Below are 18,061 nucleotides of genomic sequence, written 5' to 3'. Positions count from 1 at the left end.
ATAAAAAGCCCTTTTAACCCAAAAAAAAAAAGATACCTAGAAAAAATGCTTATTAGAGCACGTATAAAAAAAAGTAAATTTTAGGAATAGCAAACATAAAAAATATATTGGCGCTCTATAGCTACAGTTTTGCTATTTGCGCTGATTTTAGGAATAACAAACATAATAAAGTAAATTTTAGGAATAGCAAACATAAAAAATATACGAATCATCTTATTTGTATAAAGCACGACGATTTGTATAAATCGAGCGTCTGTGTCTATGAAAATTATGTTTGTATATGTATATGTTCTTTGTGTTAGGCTACAGTGGCGACCGAGATTAGGAAAGAGATGAGAGACGTGAATTGTCTATGTATATCAGTTAGATAATTGTATATGAAAAACTTTGTCAAAATCAGTTTACCCTTATTACAATAACCTTAAATCTCGAAAATCAATGAAAACTCACTCTAAATCGACCTTCAAATCAATATTTTTTTTTATTTCTATACTTTAGGGTTTAAAATCTCAACTAGAGGTATGCATCGGTCGGTTCAATTTTATGTATTATCTGTTCGATTTATCGGTTTTTGATTTTTAAATATATTTAACCAATAATCAAACTAATAAGATATTTTTATTGGTTTTCGATTTATCAGTTTTGGTCCTTAACGGTTCGATTTTCGATTTAGCCAATATGAAAATACTTATAAAACAAATATATGACTTCTCTAATAAATTTGACACGATAACACCATAGTGTAACTTTATAAATGATCATAAAATAGAAACAATAGTAATTAACTTGAAAAGAACTTACATGTGTAACACAAAGAAAAATTAAGAGGAATATGATTCTTAGTTTAGATTTAGACACAGTGAACTCAAAGTCATTGTGAAGTGTGAGTGAAGATTAAAGGACAAAGACAATAACTAGTAAGGTATTGAAATTAATATATAATATTTATGCACAAGTAAAAGTAATAAATTATTAGTCTTAATGGATTATCGATTTACCTAATAACCCAATATTAAAAATCAATACCGAACAGTTAACCCAATAATTTTCTTTTATAAATCCATTAAACGATGTTAACCCAATAAATCAATAACAGTGTTTTTGATTTGATTTATCGGCCGGTTCGATTTTTGCACACCCCTAATCTCAACTTAATGGATAGAAACATGAAATATGAAAGGGATAGTCTTGGGGAAAGAGTCAAATAGGGTTAAAAATACGTACCCAATGATTATGAAAGAAAAACGCATCAAAAATCACATCAAATGGATTTTTCTATCTCCCTAAATGTTAAAAGTACAAAATGAGTTCGAATAGATATTTAACTCAGCAATTTCGTCACTAAAACCCAATTTTCGTCACTAAAATTCTATTTGTTTTGTCACTAAAAGTATGCACCAGCAACCTTGAAAACATTTTTTCGACCCTTAAAACTCATTCAGAATCCTATAAACACGAACCAATAGTGCAAATGCATCATAAAGCATGTGTTGGAACCAATGAAATTGTCGGATTTCAAAAAAAATATGGTTATGACCGAAATATCCCTTGAAACCCATTTAGGCCAAAAGTTCAACTTTTTACTTAATTAATATCCAAACACAACCTAAGGTCTCGGAACTCTAACCGATCACATTAATAGACCAAACTTGACGTTCTGGACTCAATAAAATTGAAGAAATCCCCATACGACGCTCAGAACTCATAATGTTGATCAAAGTCAATCATATAAAAAATTCTCACCTCAAAAGGGACAAAATCACCAAAAACACACCTGATCACATCGGGGACCACACCAATCATTTCCGCAATGCAAACTAAGTGTGGTAAAGCTAAGAGGAAGGATAAAATGGTCATTTCACAGTTAAAAGTAAATTCACAAGAAATGAAACATTACATGAGTACCGTGTTGTTTGTTAATTAAGCGTTTACTGTCATGTCAAAAAGCTATATCCAACAATCTCCTTCCCAACCCTGCGTTATGCAGAATGTTGCTCTTGGGAATGGCACCTACGACTTTAGTTCTGATATCACTTGTTAAGTTCAAATCTTTACTATTACGCCAAAAGTTATAGTTGATGGCAAAGGCATAACTTTATTTCTTAACTAATAAGTCTACCAAACAAGCATCATGTTCGGTCATTACTCACTACAAAAAAAATGTGAATTACATAGGGATTTTTCTGGAGATTAGTGTCATGCCCAGAGCCTACACCCTGGACGTGGCCCGCACTCGAAGACCATTGTTGGCCCCCAAGCGAACTTTGGCCTGGCTTTCTTAACTCAACGGAAACTTAACTCAACAGAATAACTCAATGCAATGAAAGGTCATAAAACCACCTAACTGATGAAAACTGGCCAAAAAGGCAACTCGCGTCTCAAAATAGAATATTTATATATATACATAGATGAGAGACTCAATACTAACTGACTGACGGTCTATGAAGCCTCTATAACACTGAGATGGATGTTGGGACAGACCCCACAACATCCTAATAAAACAAGACTAGGAACACAAAATAACAGAGTCCTCCGGAAGGCAAGGAGGCTCACCACTAACTCTGGAGTGCTCAGCTGGATCGACGGCGTGTTGGATGCTGATCCTGGTTACCTGCGTCTGTATCATCATAAGATGCAGGCCAACTGGCATCAGTACATTGAATGTACGAGTATGCGAGCTGGAAATCTAAACAACAACTTAAGCTTGAAAAGAGTACAAAGGAACACTTACCTTGGCTCTATTCAACTCATGAATAACTGAACTCAATATAAAGCAATAAGACACATGCAATATATAAAGCTTGTAAAACAGTGTAAACAACTTCTAGACTTAACTCTAACTTCACTTGACTTCGATCCTAACTTTCCTCGAATTGGATTACGGATTCAAGGGTAATGATCTCATGTTTATAGATGAGTTCGTGAGGTTTAGATGTACCTTAGAGNCTCAAAAGGGACAAAATCACCAAAAACACACCTGATCACATCGGGGACCACACCAATCATTTCCGCAATGCAAACTAAGTGTGGTAAAGCTAAGAGGAAGGATAAAATGGTCATTTCACAGTTAAAAGTAAATTCACAAGAAATGAAACATTACATGAGTACCGTGTTGTTTGTTAATTAAGCGCTTACTGTCATGTCAAAAAGCTATATCCAACAATCTCCTTCCCAACCCCTGCGTTATGTAGAATGTTGCTTTTGGGAATGGCACCTACGACTTTAGCTCTGATATCACTTGTTAAGTTCAAATCCTTACTATTACGCCAAAAGTTATAGTTGATGGCAAATGCATAACTTTATTTCTTAACTAATAAGTCTACCAAGCAAGCATCATGTTCGGTCATTACTCACTACAAAAAAGTGTCAATTACATGGGGATTTTTCTGGAGATTAGTGTCACGCCCCGAGCCTACACCCTGGACGTGGCCGGCACTTGAAGACCATTGTTGGCCCCCAAGCGAACCTTGGCCTGACTTTCTTAACTTGGCGGAAACTTAACTCAATAGAATAACTCAATCCAATGAAAGGTCATCAAACCACCTAACTGATGAAAATTGGCCAAAAAGGCAACTCGCGTCTCAAAATAGAATTTTATATATATATACATAGATGAGAGACTCAATTATACTAACTGACTGACGGTCTATGAAGCCTCTATAACACTGAGATGGATGTTGGGACAGACCCCGTAACATCCTAATAAAACAAAATTAGGAACACAAAATAACAGAGTCCTCCGGAAGGCAAGGAGGCTCACCACTAACTCTGGAGTGCTCAGTTGGATCAACGGCGTGCTGGATGCTGATCCTGGTTACCTGTGTCTGCATCATCATAAGATGCAGGCCAACTGACATCAGTACATTGAATGTACGAGTATGCGAGCTGGAAAGCGAAACAATAACTTAAGGTTGAAAAGAGTACAAAGAAACACTTACCTTAGCTCTATTCAACTCATGAATAATTGAACTCAATATAAAGCAATAAGACACATGCAATATATAAAGCTTGTAAAACAGTGTAAACAACTTAGTTCGTTAATGATTAAAGCAATAACAAACTCAACTTTACTTATATAAAAGTAATATAACTTTAGTGGGAGATTCTTTAACCGACAACCACCACTATGAGCCCTAGTGATGATACAACGTTTTACCTCACGTTGCCCAAGGACCATCCTATACCTTGCCGTGATATAGGACCTTAATTAACTTAGTGGATCTACTAGCTTAACTTACGTGATCATCTAAAAAGTATGACCCGCTAAATCCCATGTTTGGCTACATGGTTCTTATGGAAAGTTGAGTTAATATGAACTCGTGTCCCCAATCCGATGCTCAATACTACTCCCAAAAATGTACTTTAGCTCATAAGTGTTTTAAACACATCTTTCTTTAGTTTGGGATAATTGCTGAAAGCTTAGCCCAAAGGCTCTCTAGGAAAACATAGTTCTTTTCTTACTCAAATGTAAAAACATTTATAAACTTCTTTGGGAATACTTAGTTCCCTAATAACTTTTGAGAAATGAACTCAACTCTATACTCTTGGCTTAACTTGAAACTTGAGCCTTAAAACGAAGTTAAAACATTCAATAAAGACTCTTGAAAAACTTTAAGAAACTTGCTTTGACTTGCTTCTTAACTTCTAGACTTGACTATAACTTCACTTGACTTCGATCCTAACTTTCCTCGAATTGGATTACGGATTCAAGGGTAATGATCTCATGTTTATGGATGAGTTCGTGAGGTTTAGATGTACCTTAAAGTGTTGAAAACAAACTATAAAACATATGTACATTACCAAGGAACATGTATGAAAAAATGGGGAAGAAATGAGGAGAATTGGCGTCCTTGACGCTCTGAGAGGCGCGGGGCGCCAGCCCTCAAGTTTCAGAGGGGCTGCTGGGTGCACTGCATAGCACGCCGCCCCAAGGGGGGAACTTCAGAGTCCCTTTTGGGGCGCGCTGGCTGGCGCGGCGCCCCAGCCTTTTGCCCAGAAAATCCGACTTTTCTCCTTAGTTTCTCCAACTCTAAACCCTCTTAACATCAAAGGTTCTTTCCCCAAACACTTAGAATCCTTAAAACTCTTAATATACAATAACTTCAACTCGAAATCACACTCGGAAACACGTATCAAACCAACAAGAAACTTCAACAACACAACCACAAGAATTCAACAACCACAACCAATCTTTTCTTGGAATTAAAACGAGTTTGGATTGTGGGGGAATGAACCAACCCAACACTATGATCTCACATACCTTATTAGGGATCACCCCCGACGAAAACTACAACGATCTTGACGAACCTTGCTTCTTCTTCTCTTTCTCCTTTTCTCTCAAAAGCCCTAACTCTCACTTTTAAAAGGGAAAACTGATTTAAAATTAGTCTAGACCCTTAATAAAGAAATGGTTAGGGAAAAGATCAAAATACCCTTAAAAAATTCGGGTGAACTTCCTTATGCCAACAGCCCAACTTCCAAAGGGAATAACTCACTCATACGAACTCGGAATCGAGCAAACTCGGCGGCGTTGGAAAGATCCTTCCAAGAGCTTTCCAAACATAACTGGAATTACACCTAACTCATCATGTGCTAGGAGTTATGACCGTTTGAAATTGACAAAAAACTCACCTTTTTCCATACTTAACTAAATTTTCCAGATTTTGAATTCTTTCCAAAAATGACTATTTCCAATTATAAGCTCCTTCATAGCTATTTCAAATTGCAAGATGTTACAATTAGTATGAAAATCCGCAAGAAACTTATTTTCCTGCAAATTTTCATAATAATCACCAAGAAAATCTCCATGTAATTCACATTTTTCTTGTAGTGCGTACTCCGATCCGGACCACCTAGCCCCTCGGTGCCTTGCCATAGCACATAAAATTTCATTGTGAAAGTCAAATTTATAATTAAACCAAAACCCAACTATAAACAAAATGAACTAACACTACATAACATGCGGCAATAAATATGTGGTCTATAAAGCTTTTCAGCTAATTAAATTCCATATAAATCTACAAGTTCTAAGCACTTCATCACCAATTTCTTTTCACAGCTTAGTATTTTGGGGAAAAGAAATTATGGGCGTAAAAGGTAAGTTGATTGCTTCAATAGAGGCGAAGTGTGGAGGACATTTGATTCATGATACTCTTCACTCCAATAATCATCATATACCCAACATATGCCCTAGTAAGGTCAACCATTTCCAGATTCATGGAGGTGAAATCATTAAGGTTGGTTCAATTATTAGCTAAAAATATAACGAGGGTAAGACATACTTCTCTCCTCTCTCTCTCATGATAATATTTGCTTGGATCAAATTTCTATATTTAGGATCATTTCCTAAAGTCTTTTCCAAGAAAATAATGTTTGTGAAAAAAAATGTTTGACGGTGTTTGGTTACCATAAATGTATTCCAGTAAAATATTTTACATCAAAAAAGAAAAGAGCAACTTTTTCTTACTTGTGGGTGGAAGTTATTTCTTTAAATCAAATTGTATTTTAACTTGGTAACTTTATTTTACTTTCTCCATCTAACACTTTTAGACTTATTAATCTTTAATATTCAAAAGTTTTATCAAATCAAAACACTCTATGATTTTTAATACTGTTAGGGGTCGTTTGGTGTGAGGGATTAAAAATAATAGTGATGGAATAAAAAAGTTTTACATCTTGTTTAGTTACTATGTTTGGGATAACTTATCCCACCATTTATGTCATAGCGATGGGATAAGTTATCCCATATACATGGTGAGATAAGTTATCCCAGGATAGCTAACCCCATGATAACTTATCTTGGGATAACTTGTTCCCAACCAAACGATCCCTATATAATATATGATTTTCCAATATGTCTTTCACTTACTAATCAAACACCAGAAAACATATTTTTTCATTCACTAATCAAACACCAAAGAACATTTTTCTAAAGCTTTGCGGGGAAAATCTTTACATGAAATTTATTCCTTAGTACAAAACACAATATATTCTTATAACATGTCCTACTAATCCCCACATTCTCCAAAATGTGAAAAATGAAAATGAAAAATGAAGAAAAAACAAAATAGTTGGATATAATTTGACAAATGATTAGATCTTTTAAAGGATTTTAATATTTAATTTAGGAATAACATCTCTTATATTTTTTGGTTTTAATAATTATAGATGGAAAAGAAAAATTTGCTAAGGAAGTGATAGAGTCCATCGATCCTCATAACAAATCAATCACTTGGAAAGTGATTGAAGGAGATTTGCTAGACTTATATAATTCCTTCAAAGTCATCACTACTAGTGAACATGAGTGGACTATATTGACATTCGTGTACGAGAAGAAAAATGAAGATATACCTGGGCCCCTCACTATATTTGGTGAATGGATTGATGTGATCAAAGAGATAGATGGGCACCTTCTTAAGAAATAAAAAATCTATAAAATTCAACGATTATATATGTATGTGTGCGTGTTTGTGCTTGTGTGATGAATCTTTAATAATATCGGCTAGTTCTAGCTAGCATGTGAAATAAATAATGTTATATTTAAAGAATATGGATGAAGCTCCTATCAATTTACTAATTTTGTCATACATTTAGTTGACGAAGATGTTTAGAACTTTTTAAAAGAATATATTGAAACTGTTTAAAATGATTTGCTATTCAATGACGAAAATGATTTGCTATTCAAGCTATTGAAACTAATTTGGTTTCACTAGAAATAACACAAAAGGTATGAGGATAGAGACTTTTGAGCATAATAGGTGTTTCCATAATTCCAAGGCAAAAAAAAAAGCAATAATATTTTGTTATAATTTTAGATTTAATATATAAAATATAATTTTCATAAATAAATAATTCGATATTGTTCGATAATTTTTATAAAATTAAGAACCTCTCCAAATTATTTGACATAAATATGGATTTATATAAAAATCTATGAAAAAAAAATAAAATTAAATCTAATATTTAGTTTGATTCGATTCATTCACATCCCTACTTGCTAGCGTATTAATTTCATCTCACAAGCAAACCTCCAACAACATAGTGATCAATAAACAATAATTAAGACCCTTTAATGCGAACTATATTTTTTTATGGTTTTCCATCTGATGTTTGGAGTCGTCTACAATATAACTTCGACTAAATTCGGATCGCACGCTACAAGACTCATGTGCTCGAATCTGAGACCTTTAATTAAGGGTAAAACAATCTCACCACCGCACCAGAACCATATTGATGTCAAAACTCCACTTAACCCTTTGATTCCAGTTCAAATCATGCTAATAAGTTCCAAATGATATTCCTAACTAATGTAAGGTCTCAAAACATAATTTAGAGCTTTAAAATAATAAACGAGATCTTGAGTTATTATAACAAAATGCATGATATTATACATATATTGACCATTGAAAATACATACATATCATAGAAAGAAATAGACATATATAATATATTCTTCACACAATATTCTTTATTCCACACGCTAGCTAGAGCTAGCCAACATCCTCAATTATTCATCACACAAACACAAACACAAACACGAACACACATTGATATATTTCTTCTAATTCTTGAGAAGGTGACGTTCTATATCCTTGGTTAAGTCAAGGAGAAGACCCAATTGAATGAGGGGCGCTGGAATATCTTCAGTTTTCTTTTCATATTCAATTGTCCATGTTGTCCACTCATGTTCACAAGATAGGATAGCAGTAAAGGAATTGTACAACTCTAATACATCTCCTTCAATCACTTTCCATGTGATTGATTTCTTGTCAGGGTCGATTGCTTCAATTACTTGCTTAACAAACTTCTTTTGTCCAGCTGTAATTATTAAAACAAACAAAATATAATAGGTGTTGCTCCTTGTTTGACTGTTTAACTCCTCATGAAAACAAACAAATTTTACATGAATGGGATATTGCAATTGCTCTATCAAAGCATTGAAAAATTTAAGAAAATCATATTTAAATTTTATTCTTGTGTTCGGTATAGAGAAAAATATTTTTTGATTTATCCAAAACATTTTGTTTAGGAAAAAAAAATAAAATGACTTCTCTAATGATAATAGAAAAGACAAGTTTCAGATGACATTCTAATTTCATCGTCTCCACTTGCTCACCTAACCATCACACAACTCGAATTTGAATTAGTCAGAAATTAAATTTCGAATATTCATATGAACAAAAGTTGAGTAGCAAAAAAACAAATGGATCGTCATCATATAAGGTAGATTAGATTCGACTATACGTACAAGATAATCTAATGCTCTTGAATATTGGATTGTCTTCCTATAATATAATTTCAATTATATTATTAATAATAGTAATATCTTTTGCTTCCGTACTTTTTGCTTCCTTGATGACACAAATCTACAATCTTAGGATCGAAAAAGAACAATACTTGATGTATGTAAATCTTATTGAAGGAGAGAGAATAGAAAAATGTGTGTTACCTTCATTATAATTCCAACTAACAATCGAACCAACTTTTACAGTTTCACCTTCGTGTATCTCAAAATGGTTGATAATACTAGGACTTATATTAGGTATATGATGGGTATGGATGTGAAAAAAATCATGAATCGGGTGTCCTCCACACTTCACCTCCATTGAAGCAATTAATTTGCCTTTCAGACCCATATTTTCTTCAATTACAATAAGTTTTGGAAAGAAAGTGGTGAGAAAAAGTTTAGAACTTGTAACCTTTATATAGATTTTAATTTGTTGTGAGAAGTTAGCTAGTAGAAAATATTGTCCACCACATATATGTATCACATATTATTAATAATGTTAATCATTTGTAGAGCCATCAAAAATGGGCTTAGGCCATGGGTCTGCCCAACCCAACTCATTATTGGGGTAGGGTAGGGATAGGATTTTTCAAGCGCATTTAAAATTAGGTCTTATAAGCCCAATCCATATAAGTCATTGGCCCTTGAGGCTTGATCAGGGCCGGGCCGGGGTCGATCCATGGGCCAACTATTTATTTAAGGGTAACTTACAACAATCTCACTAATATATGAGCTAATTACTTAAATGCGTGTTATGTTGTAGTGTTGTGAATCTTACCAGATTTTAGTATGTCTAGATACATGTATTTCAGGATACATGGACTCAAAATTAAGTTAATTTGTTCTACATACATTCTACCCAAGTGGATTAGCATGTATCTAGGATACATAGACAAATCTTGCGCCCTCATCTCCCTCCCATTTTTCTTGCCATCTCTTATCTCGCTCTCGTATCTTGGATGCATCACACTAGATACATGTATCTCGCATATTTAGTATCATTGATACATGCTAATTACATTAGATATTTTGCAAGTGCTATTGAAACAACACCATTGTTTGCCATATTTGATTTGAAAATCTTCTCATTTTCTTGATGTTATAGAATTTAAAGTTTGAAAAGAAAAAAAGAAGGGCTAGCCCGCTCCAACCCTCGGCCCTTCCAGGGTTGGGTTGAGTTAAGTATTTTCAGGTCCTTCCAAATGAAGGGCTGGCCCGCCCTTGCCCTTCAAATTCCTTGGCCTGCGAGGCTTGGGCCGAGTAGGGTTAGGTCGACCCTTTTTCACAACTCTAATCATTTGTGTTTAATTAGGTTTTCGTCTAGTAATCACTACTAAGAATGTCAAAAATCAACCTCACGAAATTGCTTTTTTAATTATTTTTGTAATGATCCGATCTGTCTTTATTTAAATGCACTTCGTGTGGAGTCTTAAAAAATTCTTGAACTTCGGTGCAAAATCAAATTTGGGGCACATGGCAGAATTATTAAATTTGAACTGATCCAGGCTAACGTCAACCCACCATAGAGGGATGCCTTCCGCTATGGTGGCGTCTCTATAGCGCCTGCAGGGTCACTATAACGAGGTTGACGGAATCAAACCTTAAAAAAAATATTGTCTTTTATTTTTCTTCCCATTTTTCTTAGACAAAATATGCGAGGGTTATTATAAAAGTTCTCCTAGCTAACTTTATGCTCGAGGACAATGGAGGAGAGGGATGCACAGGGAAGGGTAAGACCCAATGCTTCCCTGCCAATGTTCATCAAGATTCTCCCCAAGGAGAAAGGAGTTGCATCTATAGTCTTTCAACAGTTGCTTGACACCCAGGTAGGTAGTGGTGGACTCAGAATTTTTGCTCATGGGTTCAAAGTATAAAAAAGAAGTTTAGGTGATAATGCAATGCGCAATGAGCATGGTAACTCTTCGGCATGCTCTTTGTACAAGAACCATAGATATTTTTCATAAAAGTAAAGACTAAACTAATCAAATATATCGGGGACAAAGATATATTGATAAGAATAATTTTAGTGGATCGATTGAATTACATAAGTTAATTCCTAAAACACGTGAAAACTAAATGATGAAAAAGGGAGCGAGATGGGGGAGAAAGATATTTACCTTATCATGCTAAATTTAAATTACTTTATCATACCTTATTAAGCATTTATTTCTACTTTTATCATGGTCCATCGAGCTTTTTTAAAATTTCTTGTGTTTTTTATACTTTTATTTTGTAATGTTTTACTTTATTTTTCACTTTTTAAAAATTTCAAATTAATATTTATTCAATCACATATTACTATGAAAATCGTCAAGATTCTCTAAAAGTGTGTAAGAATAGAGTTACTAATATTATAATGCATATTCAAAAGACAAATAAATAGCATCGTCAATTTTTTTAGTTCATATAGTTCAATTTACTAAGTTAGCTATAATTTGTAAAAAAAGACAAATAACAAATAAATCAAATAAGTTTAGTTTCTATTTCTCTAAAATAGAATTAAAAATATAAAATATATTTCATGAATTCTATTAAATTAATATTTTTAAAAGAATGTTGATGATATTTAAGTTTCTTCATTCAATTACATCTAATTTACCTTTTCTGTTAAAAAATAAATTATATTTCTATCTCAATTTCTAGTTAAATATAATTTATCATTTTTAAAAGAATTATTCAAGTTAATTAGTATATGAGAAAAGAGTTGCATTGAAACAAAATGACTAATAGATATAAAAAGAACAAAAAATAAAATTCAAAATATAATGTGTCTAATAAATTTAAACAAAAAAAAATTAAAAAGAAGAAATGGAATAAAAGGAAAAAATAATGGGAAAATTGTATAAAATAGAAAACTATTAATTCAAATTAAATGCTATAACCACAGTTTGATTTAATTGTAACATGTAGCAAACAGTTGTCGTTCGCCTCTCTCCCCAGCTTTCTCGCTCGCCACTCTCCCTTTTTCGCTCGCCTGTCTCTCCCTCGCCTCTCTCACTTTATACAAATACAAATGTATAAAATGTGTTTGTGTTTGTATAAAGCGAGAGAAAACTATATATACAAATACAAATACATATATTTTCAGCCTATACACTTATAATTATACAAATACAAATCTTCCCCTGCCCCAGTTCTCTTTTGCCTTTCTCTCTTTTTTCCTTTATACAAACACATATTATACAATATATAATGAGTGCTGTATAAAGCGATAGAGAGAGATCTGATATACAAACGTTTTATTTCGATTCAATTGTATATAAATTCAAATTTTATGCACATATACAAACACATAAAATTGAATTGAGAGGCTGCCAACGATTTATACAAACGAGAGGCTGCCAGTGATTTATACAAATGAGAGACTGTCAGTGATTTATACAAATTTGATGCCCCATAGCAAACATAAACTTTGTTATGAAACACAATTATACAAACTATAGCTATAGCATACAAATATGATTTGTATGCTTGCTAAACCTAAAATTTACTCAAAAATAATGAAAAAGAAGAAGAAGGTCTAAGCCCAAAAACTCCATTTTCGAATGCATTAAAAAGAGGGAAAAAATGTTGCCCATGGGATTTGAACCATGACATAGGTGCAATTTTTGAACGACTTATCCACTGAGCCAAGCCTATACTTTGTTTTTAGAGGGTTCATTTTAATATATATACGCATAAAATCAGAATTTGACGTAATATACGTAGTGTAATTTTTTGACGAGGGGTTCGGGTGAACCCCCTAGGCTCCACCTAGGTCTGCCCATGCAGGTAGGCTAGATTTTCTTAACTGAATTGTTAGACATGTATTATACATGCTATATTTGATAAACTTTTGGGATACTTCATGCTTAGTCCTTCGGACACGGAGTCTAGATGGTTGAATGTATGGTTAATTATGGTTAGGCTGATAAATGACCTGATTAGTTATTGTTGGCTTTATGATAGTTGTTAGGTGTCATTATGGGAAAGATAATTGTGGTAAATCGGACTGCGATCAGGGAACATTCGGGAAGGAATTCTCTCGGATAGGTAATGGTTGACTATTTTTCCCATCTTTAGGTATATGTGCTTGTTAACTATATCGTTAGTGATGCATGCATGATATATGATTTGGGGATTGGAAGGATATAAGATGAAATGAAAGAGGTTGTTAATAACATGCAATAAATATGTTACATGAATGTGCATGTGTGATCGTGATTAATTATGGTTGTGTTAGTGTTTATATATATATTGGATCGGGTGCCACGCCGGCACATATATGTATATTTGTTGGATCGGGTACCATGATGGTACATGTATAGTTTGTTGGATTCGAAAGTTATCATGACGTCATTCGAAAGCTTATAATTGCAAACCATGTTTGGAACAAGTCAGGTGAAAAAACTATACTGTAAGAACTATTATTATATGATTTGGTTAATGAAAACTATTAAAAAGAAAAAAATTAAAATCGTTGAGAGAAATCTCTCTTAACCAAAATTCTTTAATGACTACACTGTGGATACTCTTGTGGTCTTGGTATGAGAAGATGATCTTCAATTTAATGATAGAGTTTCAAACATTTCCTCTAAGAAAAGAATGACCAAATATGGAAGAGAATTATAGTTTCCATTAGGGAAAAGTAAAACCAATTATGGTAATACTTTAATTATGGTAATACTTTGACTTTCCTTCCAGTGAAAAGTAAAACTCAATTATGTTAAGAAAATCAGGGCAAAACCCTATCATAGCTTGTGTGTGGTTGGTTCCATAAGAGGACCGAGTGTACTTCTTCATGTCATGATGGTTATATGTTGGTCCCTAAGGGACCGAGTTGACGTGTTTAAACGATGGGATGGTTTCTGGTGTGGATCGGGATGACATATTAAATGTTGTAGGTGATGATTGGAAATTTGGAAAGTTCGGGCTACTTTATAATTGTGGTTAGAATTGCGCACACATATTTGCTAATTTGAGGCTACTTGTTCATATGTCGAATAAGGAGAGCGTGCAAAGTATGGAGTAGCATCCTCGAAACGCATCCAATCTTCTCTGAGATTGTATCACTCATTCTCATAAATCATAAACAATTAACAAAAATTATGAAGAGGATCAAACTAAAAAAAAAGAGAGGCAGAAATCACAAAATGACCATGAAGGGCGTTACATTGGCCAAATATGTGTAATTTACATATCAGTAATATCATTAACATCTTGTGATCTCAAACATAACATGTCATTCTTATCAGAATGAATTATCATATGTAAAATAAAAATACTAAATTATGAGAGTTTTCAATTAATTAGAAAATTTTAATCTATTTTAAATGTATGAAAAGGAAAGAATGTGACAACACATAAATTATATTTATAAAAACAAATGACACAACATTGAATTAGATATCACATAGAAATAGAAACAGATGGACACACCATGAGCTAGAAATTAGACATGACATAGAAATAGAAATAGATGTACACAATATATATTTCTATATATATATATATATATAAACACTGATGGGCACAACAGTAAACTAGATATAAAATAGAAATAGAAACAAATGCACTCAACATTGAATAAGATATAACATAGAAATAAAAATAGATGAACACGATATTGAATTAGATATAACATAGAAATAGAATCAAAGCTGGATTGATAAAATATTGAATTAGATATCTCATATAAAGAGGAACAAATGGACACAACATTGAATTACAGTAAATATAAATAGCTGGACATGATATTAATTAGACTAGCATAGAAATTAAAACAAATAAAGATAACACACTCTATACAAAATAATAGAAATTAAATTAAATTGCATGCTCGTCGAAAGATCACTAAAAGGTCTTTTCAATCAATTTGGTTTGAACTCAATTGAGCAAATATGTTATAGTGGTGATTTATTTATTTTTATTTTGAAAATTAGTAAATCTTATGGATAATCATAAAACAAGTAAATTTTAGAAACATCAAAGATAAAAATCATATTAGCGCTCTATAACTGCTATTTGCGTTCCATAACCAAATTATGTTTGCTATGGAGCATCTGATTTGTATAAATCACGGAGATTTGTATCAATCGGGCATTAATTTGTCCGTGTCTATGAAAAATGCATTTGTATATGTATATGTTCTCTGTGCTAAATTAGAGTGGCGAGCGAGATTGGGAGAGAGAAGAGAGAAGCGAGCGAGAGAGGGTAGAGAGTGGAGAGAGGTGAATTGTATATGTATATTGGTTAGATAATTGTATATATGTAACTACTATGTATATGTATCAATTATTGTATTTGTATATCTGCATAAAATTTAATTTTTTATACAATTCAATCGAGTTAAAATATTTGTATTTGTATATCAAATCNATGTATATTGGTTAGATAATTGTATATATGTAACTACTATGTATATGTATCAATGATTGTGTTTGTATATCTGCATAAAATTTAATTTTTTATACAATTGAATCGAGTTAAAATATTTGTATTTGTATATCAAATCTCTCTCTCGCTTTATAAAACACAAATTATACATTGTATTTTGTATAATTTGTGTTTATATAAAGCGAGAGAGAGAGTGTGTGAGAAAGACAAAAGAAAACTGGGCAGGAGAAGATTTGTATTTATATAATTATAAGTATATAGAACGGAGAGATATGTAGTTGTATTTGTATATACAGTCTCTCTCGCTTTATACAAACATAAACACAAATGTATATGAGGGAGAGATGACTGAAAAAGAGGAGAGTAGCGAGCGAGATTCCAGAGTTAGGGGAGAGAGCCGAATGGCAAGAAGTTTATTGCGAATTGAAATTAAATGAAGCTGTAGCTATAAAATTTATTTTAAATTAATAATTTGCTATAATACACAATTTTCTCAAAAACTGGACAATTCTCTATATACGGAAATGGTGGGTCGTGCGTGTCAAGGTTCATATGGATGTTCTGATTAAGATAGGTATAACTTTACTTTTAATACTTTTTTATCCTTAATAAAATTATTCATAGTCATGTAAATATTCAAAAATTATGTTAAATCACAAATTTTATAAATCTTCATTTTTATTAAAAACTTGGGAAAACGATTCGAAATATATTTGAACATTGACTGAAATTGATGTAACAATCTCAAACTTTGGGCAGGACCTATTAACCCCTGCACTATTTAATAGTGTATTTTAAAGATATATAAGTGTCCACGTGGACATCATAAATATTGCATCATTATAAATAGTAACTTGCCCACGTGAACACATATATATCTTTAAAATACACTTTTAAATAGTGCAGGGGGTAATAGGTCATGCACAAAGTTTGGGATTGTTACAACAATTTAAGTCAAAATTTAAATATATTTCAGACTTTTTTCCCTAAAAACTTTATTTGTCCATTGTCACAGAAATTGATACGGAAGAAATATTAATATTGTTGAAAACCATTGGGTTTGGTATAACACATTACATATGTAGTACGCGCTTTATATGAACATTAAGTAGCGGAGTGACGTTTACTCCGTCGGTTAGATTTTACGTGACTCTATTATATATTAATTATTATACTATATATTAATTTTTTTAAAAATGAATAAAGACTTAAAATTTGTTATTTGAAAATGACACATGAAATAAAATCGAATCGATACATAAGTATGAATCAACTAGTGTACAAACTTATAATCATGAATTGGACAAGACGACACATTCACTCATATTTCATGGAGAAGAATAAGCATAAATGGATATAAATAGACGCAACACTAAATTAGATATAACATAGAAATAAAAATAGATGGACACAAAATTTAATTATATATATAATATAGAAATAAAAACAGAGATGGCACAACAGTAAATTAGATATAAAATAGAAATAGAAATAAATGGACTCAACATTGAATAAGATATAACATAGAAATAGAAATGAAAACAAAGCTGGATCAATAGAATATTGAATTAGATATCTCATATAAAGAGGAACAAATGGACAAAACATTGAATTATAATATTACACGTAACATAGAATGGAAATAAAATAGATGTACACGATATTTAATCAGATCTAACGTAAAAATAAAAACAAATAACGATAACACACTCTGTAAAAAATAATAGAATTTAAATTTAATTTCATGTTTGTCGAAAGATCATTAAAAGGTCTTTTCAATCGATTTGGTTTGAACTCAATTGAACAATTATGTTATAGTTTTGGAAAATATAGAATAATTAATCATACTTGGCTTATTTTGTTTGAAAAAAAAATTATTTTGGAAATAACGAAACTTGTGACAAATTTTAACAACCAACTCAAGAACATTGGGTCATCCCTCCTTACAAAGAACGAAAGGTAGTTTAAGTTTGATAAAAAAAAACTTTTACTTTTCTTTCAAGGAGTAACTTACATAAATCCCATTAGTTTAGTAGCAAATTACTTAGATACACGCTAATTTACAATATTACGAATCATGCTAGATTGTGGTGCATCTAGATACGTCCAAATACATATATTTCGGGATACATGAGGTCAAAATCAGGTGTAATTTGTTTTATATACATTGTATCATATTGAATTAGCATGTATTTGAGATAGATAGACAAATTTCGCTCGTCTCCCTCCCATCTCGCTCACGTCCCTCATATCTTGCTCGTGTATCTGGTGTCCCAGATACATGCGAATCACACGAGATACATATATATAATGTGTATCTAGTATGATTTTCATGTATCTGACTTGACATCTGATATGAAATTATTAAAATAGTAAGATAAAATGTAATTATTTTAAATT

At 32.3% G+C, this 18,061-nt stretch overlaps 1 protein-coding gene and 1 long non-coding RNA gene across 2 annotated transcripts; one reads left to right on the top strand and one right to left on the bottom strand.

Moving 5' to 3' along the window:
- The first annotated feature begins 6,064 nt into the window (after nt 1–6,064).
- On the top strand, nt 6,065–7,549 carry LOC125857269 (uncharacterized). The gene is made up of 2 exons (XR_007445603.1): nt 6,065–6,270; nt 7,168–7,549. It is a non-coding gene; the product is annotated as an uncharacterized LOC125857269 (long non-coding RNA).
- Nucleotides 7,550–8,364: 815 nt separating this feature from the next.
- On the bottom strand, nt 8,365–9,732 carry LOC125857238 (kirola-like). Its single transcript, XM_049536936.1, has 2 exons — nt 9,449–9,732; nt 8,365–8,817 (listed from the first exon to the last, which is right to left on the bottom strand). The coding sequence occupies exons 1-2, from the start codon at nt 9,633–9,635 to the stop codon at nt 8,561–8,563; spliced, it is 444 nt and encodes a 147-aa protein (XP_049392893.1). The 5' UTR covers nt 9,636–9,732; the 3' UTR covers nt 8,365–8,560.
- Between the last annotated feature and the right edge of the window lie 8,329 nt (nt 9,733–18,061).

The sequence above is a fragment of the Solanum stenotomum genome, chromosome 2 (genome assembly GCF_019186545.1).
Source record: "Solanum stenotomum isolate F172 chromosome 2, ASM1918654v1, whole genome shotgun sequence".
In the NCBI taxonomy this organism is placed as follows: Eukaryota; Viridiplantae; Streptophyta; class Magnoliopsida; order Solanales; family Solanaceae; genus Solanum; species Solanum stenotomum.
This window is presented reverse-complemented; position numbering and strand designations above follow the sequence as displayed.